Source organism: Orycteropus afer, unplaced genomic scaffold (genome assembly GCF_000298275.1).
Source record: "Orycteropus afer afer isolate SDZICR_OR568_19922 unplaced genomic scaffold, OryAfe1.0 scaffold01005, whole genome shotgun sequence".
Lineage (NCBI taxonomy): Eukaryota > Metazoa > Chordata > Mammalia > Tubulidentata > Orycteropodidae > Orycteropus > Orycteropus afer.
The window spans coordinates 148,556-155,370 of record NW_006922592.1 but is presented as its reverse complement, the minus strand read 5'-3'; the positions used below and the strand labels follow the sequence as shown (position 1 = coordinate 155,370).

Sequence of the window (6,815 nt, the reverse complement as noted above, 5' to 3'; positions counted from 1 at the left end):
AACCTTCCTTCCGAAGAATGGCTGGTGGGTTTGAACCTCCAGCCTTCTGGTTAGCAGTCAAGTGCTTTAGCCACTATGCTACCACTAGCAATTAGAGAGATTCAAATCAATACTGCAGTGAGTAAAACACTAATACAAGAGACTAAAAGAGACCTACATAAACGGAAGGACATTCCCTACTCATGGAATGCAGGGCTTAATATTCTAAAAATGTCAATATGACCCACAGCAATCTATAGAAAGATATAATGCGATCCTGATCCAACATTATTTATTGTAATGGAAAAAAGTAATTACCAACTTCATATGGAAAGGAAGGAGGCCCCAAATAGCCAAAACAATACTGAAGAAAAAGAACAAAGCAGGAGGCCTCACACTTCCCAAACTCAAAACATACTATACAGCTGCTATAATCAAAACAGCCTAGTACTGACTGAACAAAAGACACATAAACACATGGAATAGAATTGAAGACCCAGAAAGAAATTCATCTATGAACAATTAATTTTCAACAAAGGACCAAAGTCTATTCAATGGGGGAGGAACAGTTTCTTCAACAAATGGTGCTAGTAAAGTTGGATAACCACATGTAGAAAAATAAAACAGAGCATATACATCACACCATACACAAAAAGTAACTAAAAATGGATCAAGGACCTATATGTTAAAGGTAAAACCATAAAGTTCTTGGAAGAAAACACAAGAGACCTAGTTATTATCAAACAAAGCTACAAATGCTGTAACAGAAGACAAAATAGATAACTGTGACCTCATAAAAATTAAACATTCATGCCTATCAAAAGACTTTATCAAAAGATTAAAAAGACAACCTACACTCTGGGAAAAAAATCTGTAAGAATGATGTATCTGATAAGGTTTAAATTCTAAAATATATAGGAAATATCAACAACTCAACATCAAAAGACAAATAACCCAATTAAAAAATGGGCAAATGAAATAAACAGATACATTACCAAAGAGGACATTGAAGCAGCCAACAAACATATAAAAAGATGTTCAGGTCATTAGTTGTTAGAAATGCAAATGAAAACAACAACGAGATATTATCTCATCCTTGCTAAAACAGCCCTGATCAAAAGATAGAAAACAACAAATTCTCTAGGTAGTAGCTGCTTTTTGTTTATAGTAATGGGAGAGGTGGCACCAACTGTGGGTGAAGTTTGCACAACCAGACCAATGTAATTGATGCCACCAAGTTGTACACAAGAGACATGATGACTTGGTAAATGCTGTTATATATTAATTTTACAACCACCAAAATAACTAAATAAAAATGGGTTATAGATGCTGATACTACTTGTTGTTATGTTGTTATGTGCCGTTGAGTCAAACCCAACTCATAGCAATCCCTCCTTGTGTTTCCAAGGCAGTATCACTTACAGAGGTAGATTGTCCAACCTTCCTTCTAAGGAGTGGTTTGTGGGTTTGAACCTCCAGCTTTCTGGTTAGCAGTCAAGTGCCTTAGGCACTATGCTACCAGAGCTCCTGACACTACTTAGAGATAACTAATCATCCCATGGGATTAGTTTTTTGATCTCATGGGACAATTCAATCAACTGGCATAACACATTGCTTAAAGTTTATGTTCTATCTCCTGGTTTGGTGAGTTGTGTCTAGGGTCTTAAAAGCTGACAAATGGTCATCTAAGATATAACTATTTGTCTGGAGCAAAAGAGAAAGAAGGAAACTTAATAATCAGAAAAGGACCTGGACTACATGACTAACTGTCTCAATGAACCACTGCCTCCTCTACCTAGAGACCAGAAGAAATAGTGCTTGGCTACCACTATCAAGAATATTCTCATCAGGGACACAATAGATGGATCCTGATAGAAAGGCAGAAAATGTGGAATGATACTTCAAATTCTCAAATAATCCACATTTACTGGACCTACTGAGGCTAGAGGAATCCCTGAGACTATTGCTCTGAAATACTCTTTAAACCTTGAAGTAAAACTATCCCCTGAAAACCAAAACACCTAAATCACTGCCATCGAGTCAGAGGCAACTCATAGTGACTCCTTGGATTTCCAAGGAAGTATCACTACGGAAGTAGATTGTCCAACCTTCCTTCCAAGGAGTGGTTGGTGGGTTTGAACTGCCAACCTTCTGGTTAGCAGTCAAATGCCTTAGGCACTATGCCAACACCTTTTAACTAAATACAAGTTAAGCTCAAAAAGTAAAGAATATTGGGAGGACACAGGGAAGAGGTAACTACAGGGAGGAAGTGGGAAGAGAGCTGTTACTTTGTAGGGAACTGCAGTCAATGTCATGAGACAAAATGTGTATGAAGTGCTGTATGGATAATGAATTTGCTCTGTAAACACCCACCCAAATCACAATAAAAGTTAAAAAAAAGTTAAGAATATCATCCTTGAATACTATGTCCTTTTAAAAAAATTATTTACTCGGAAACAATTAGTCTAAACACAAATTGTTTACAAGAAACCAAGGCCTCATCTACTCTGAGACCAGAAGAACTAGATGGTACCTATCTACTACTACTGATTATTCTAATCAGGGCCACAAGAGATGGACTCTGATAAAAATGAGACTGGAGGACTCCCCAAGACTATTGCCCTGAGACATGTTTCAAACCTTGAATGGAAACTAACTCAAGTTCACTTTGTACCTACATAACAAATCAACTAAAAAAAAATGAGTATCACCCATAAGTATTGTGCTCCTATAAAAATATCACTTATATGAGATCAAACTGTCAACAATTACTTTAAAACAAAGGTGAGAATATAAAGGAGCAAGGAAACTACATTAATGGAAACAAAACAAATAGAACAGAAATAATGAGAATGTTCACACATTGTGAATAATTCAAGCAATATCACTGAACAACTTGTGTAGACACTGTTGAATGGGAACCTAAACTGCTGTGTAAACCTTCACTGAAAACCCTGTAGGACCATTTTTGAAAACATTTATATGACATGTTGTTGTTGTTGTTGTTATGTGCCATTGAGTCGGACCCGACTCATAGCGACCCCTCCTTGGGTTTCCGAGGCAGTATCACTACGGAAGTAGATTGCCCCATCTTCCTTCCGAGGAGTGGCTGGTGGGTTTGAACTGCCAGCCTTCTGGTTAGCAGTCAAGTGCCTTAGGCACTATGCTACCAGAGCTCCTTTATATGACATAGAGCTACTCAAATTAAATGTGTTCATGCAAAACTAAATAAATAAATAAATTATATTGGGCCAAACAGACAACAGTTACTCGGCAGCATAGATGAGATGTTTGAAGGGCAGTGAGACTAAGTTAATGGGAATGGGACAAGTAGAACATAAATAATATTGACACAATGAATAATGTGACTAATGCCACTAGACATTATCTGTAGAAATTATCTAATGGGAACTCATTTGCTATGTATATTTTTACCAAAAATACAATAAAATAATTTTTAAAAATATGTTCACTTTGCATTAATGTATAAATGTCCACTATTGTCCATAGCATTGAAAAGGGAAGCCACCCTACCAGGCTTTGTATTTATTATTATTTCAAGCTTTCATGTCACAACCTGAAGAAAAGCAGATACTGAAGTAGGTCCTCTCTTGCTCCTCTAATATGAACTAGGCTGTACTCAACGGTCTGACAGGTTCAAGTTGCTGCTGTTTTCCCATAACATATTTGTCAAATCTTATGTCAGATATATCAAAAGAAGACAGAGCTATAGTCACTCAAAGGATAAGAGTCAATTCATATATAAGTATTTCTAACCTTTACACTGTGTACAACTTATCAGGTATGAGAAAACTTTACTATAAAAAATAGTGAAAAGAATTAAGAAACAGGCATAAATCATTTTATCTAAGACATGGCTAAAGATGTTATATACCTGAAAAAAAATCTGAAGTATTAAATAATTTTAAATACATTTTCTAAGTACAGCTATAGATAATCATAAGAACTGAAGGAAATTTATTTATAAAACTTCTTACTTGACCAGTGGTAAGAACCAAGAAACAATATACCAAAAAACAATCAACTGAGATCCCACTAATAAAGACCCCACTAGTAGAGTCATTAGAGTCATACTGATACAGACATAAGCCAGTTCACATGAGGGAATGACCAGAGTAGCTTCTGAGTATTAAGCTAGAAAGATGTCCTTCTGTATGTTCTTCAATTGCACAACGACATACAACTAACAAAAGGGGTATGTGCAAATAGCACCGTGGTACTTGTAGGTTCAGTTGAGTCAGTTTCCAGAGTGGTGTCTACCTTACATAGCTGTTACACTGCCTTTGTTGGTTTCTTTGTCGGCTTTTTTCTCTTCTTCCCCTTTGTCAGCTTTCTCATGTTGTCCTCCTTTTTCAGCTCCCCTCTTTCCTCCACTTGTGGCTACTTTCTCTCTAACTTTGTCAGATCGTTTCTCTCCTTCTTTGTCCTGCACACTGGTGTAAACTGCTTTGTTAAAGCCTTCCCGGTTCCGAGCAATTTCAATGGCAAAAAATTGTATTCTGGGGGCTGGAAAGCAAATAGAATTGATTATTGTCCTAACTCATTATTTCCCTAACCTTACTGGAAATTTATAGACAAAGCTGAGCTAACATGCAAAGCATTCAAGTATAAGTCATAAGCTTCAGAGATCTGGAATTCTAATTCTATTCTTAATGAGGTTGAAAATATTTAACTATCTCACAGTTATTTAAGAAACAGCAATGTAATCTTTAAAGATATAACAAATAAGATGATTTAATTACATGTCACTGATTCATCTATAAAACCAGATCCTTCCTCTCCTTATACATAAATAATCCCAGAGGCAAGAAACTTACCAAAGATAGTGTTTTCCTCAGTGTAGCCCTGAGAGCAATCTAGTCGCAGCAAAGTACCATAGTTGAAGTCTTCTACAATCCCATCAAACTTCAAGCAGAATGGCCTCCACTTCTATAAATGCAAAAATGATGTCTAAGCTGACAAATGCAGGAGACTAATGTAGTCAAACCAGTTAAAGGGCTTCCATTTCTCCAGGAAGAGAAATAAGCATGGTTGAAGAGACCAATTAAAGTTAATTGCTAGTTCTATTGAAAGTGAAACTAGCAGCAAGTTTCTGTGCTATCTATTGTGTCTTCAGCATGGTATTTCACAGCAAGAACAATATTTTAACCTGATAAAACACCTAAATCCTTCACTACAAAATTAAAATTTGATTTCTTAAATAGTTTCTGTTTTGTTTTTAAGTCATTGGCCAGCTCAGCTCAAAATGGTAATTCATCCTCACTGAAGTACAAATGAAATAAAGGAAGCTAGAATTTGGCTCAAAGTCACAAAGAAAGAAGTTCAGTACACCAATGTTCATTGCAGCTCTGTTCATAATAGCCAAAAGGTAGAAACATCAATAGATGAATGGATAAACAAAATGTGGTATGTACATACAACGGAGTATTACTCAGCCATAAAGAGAAATGAAGTCCTAACGTTACAATGTAGAAAGAGCTTGAAAACATGCTGTGTGAAATAAATCAGTCACAAAAGGACAAATATTGTAAGGTCTCACCTATATGAAATAAGCAAATGCATAGCTCTAGTGGTGCCGTGCATAGGCATTTTACTCCTAACCAGAAGATTGATGATTCAAACTCACCAGCCGCTCTGCAGAAAGAAGATGGGACAATCTACTTCTGTTGAGATTTACCATCTTGGAAACCCAATGGGAGTCGCTATGAGTTGGAATCAACTCAATGGCAGCAGGTGTTTTTTATTTTAAAGAAACCAAAGTTTATTAGTGGTTATCAAGGATGGTCAGAAAGGGAAAGAGGAAGTTTTTGCTTAGAAAGCACTGACTGTCTGTTAATGGTGGTGAAATAACTTGGAAACAGTGGTAATGGTTGTATAACATGATAAAGATAACTAACCAACATCACTTCAGGGTCAGTATCAGTTGTCATGGAATTGCACATCTAGAAAATGTTGAATTAGCACATGTTTGGGTATTTACATGTTACAATAAAAAAGGAAGGAAAGCATTTAGTAGTGACAATTTTCCAAAGACCAATAATAGCATGTTTTTAGGTGTTGTGGAGTAAGTTCAGGTATGTTTGAGCCTATTGTTTTAGCCAGTGTACCTGTTAGGCGTTAAAATTTAGATTCTTCATGACTTACAGGCCTATTCTCAAGTAAATTTTTCCTACGGAAAGAGTTTTAGTGCCCTGTGAAAATACAAGCTAATCAAGTTAACAATGAAAAACGTTAAGTTTTCCAATTATTTGTGGTTTGTGGTAATATGAATTTAAATCCAGAGAATCAAAATACCTGTCTGTCACTCACCCATCCAAGCCTTCTCACTAATCTACGCACATAAATAAACTGATATCTCATCACCAGAAAGAGCTAGGTGAGTGGGGATGAAATGACCCAGTCAAGGAGAAAAGAATACACTCAATGAACATTAAAGAAAAAAAAAAATCCATATACCAAATAAAGATTCCTTTCAAAACTTAGTCACTTAGTTGATTAGGGCAATGTTTCTCTAAAAAATTTCTTTAAAACTGCGGTGTAGTAAATTATTTAGTGTGGCTTTTCTACCAAGTCTTTGTAAACTCCAAGGTGGGAATTGCTATTAGCTACGGAGGAGATCCTGATTTTAAAGTCGCCCACCTGGGTTATTTCTGTTGGGCGTGGCACAATACAATGTTCTGGGAGCTTCCCACTCTCTCTCATGTGCTTAGAGTTCTGATGCTGTGATTGGCTAGTTTGACCACCCTTCCGGGCTCAAAAGGGAGGCCTCCTAGAGGCAGAACTCTCTGACTGCTGGTTGAGGAAGACGTGCTGCC

General features: G+C 36.6%; 1 protein-coding gene across 1 annotated transcript in view; it reads right to left on the bottom strand.

Annotated features, from left to right (window-relative positions):
• Positions 1 to 4,261: 4,261 nt before the first annotated feature.
• The window catches only part of PBDC1 (polysaccharide biosynthesis domain containing 1), a 6,481-nt gene continuing 3,927 nt past the window's right edge, over positions 4,262 to 6,815 (bottom strand). Inside the window, exons 5-6 of the mRNA XM_007958531.1 lie at positions 4,818 to 4,929; positions 4,262 to 4,506 (exon numbers count right to left, since the gene is read on the bottom strand). Coding sequence (XP_007956722.1) covers positions 4,262 to 4,506; positions 4,818 to 4,929 — 357 coding nt within the window. The remainder of the gene's footprint in view (positions 4,507 to 4,817; positions 4,930 to 6,815) is intronic.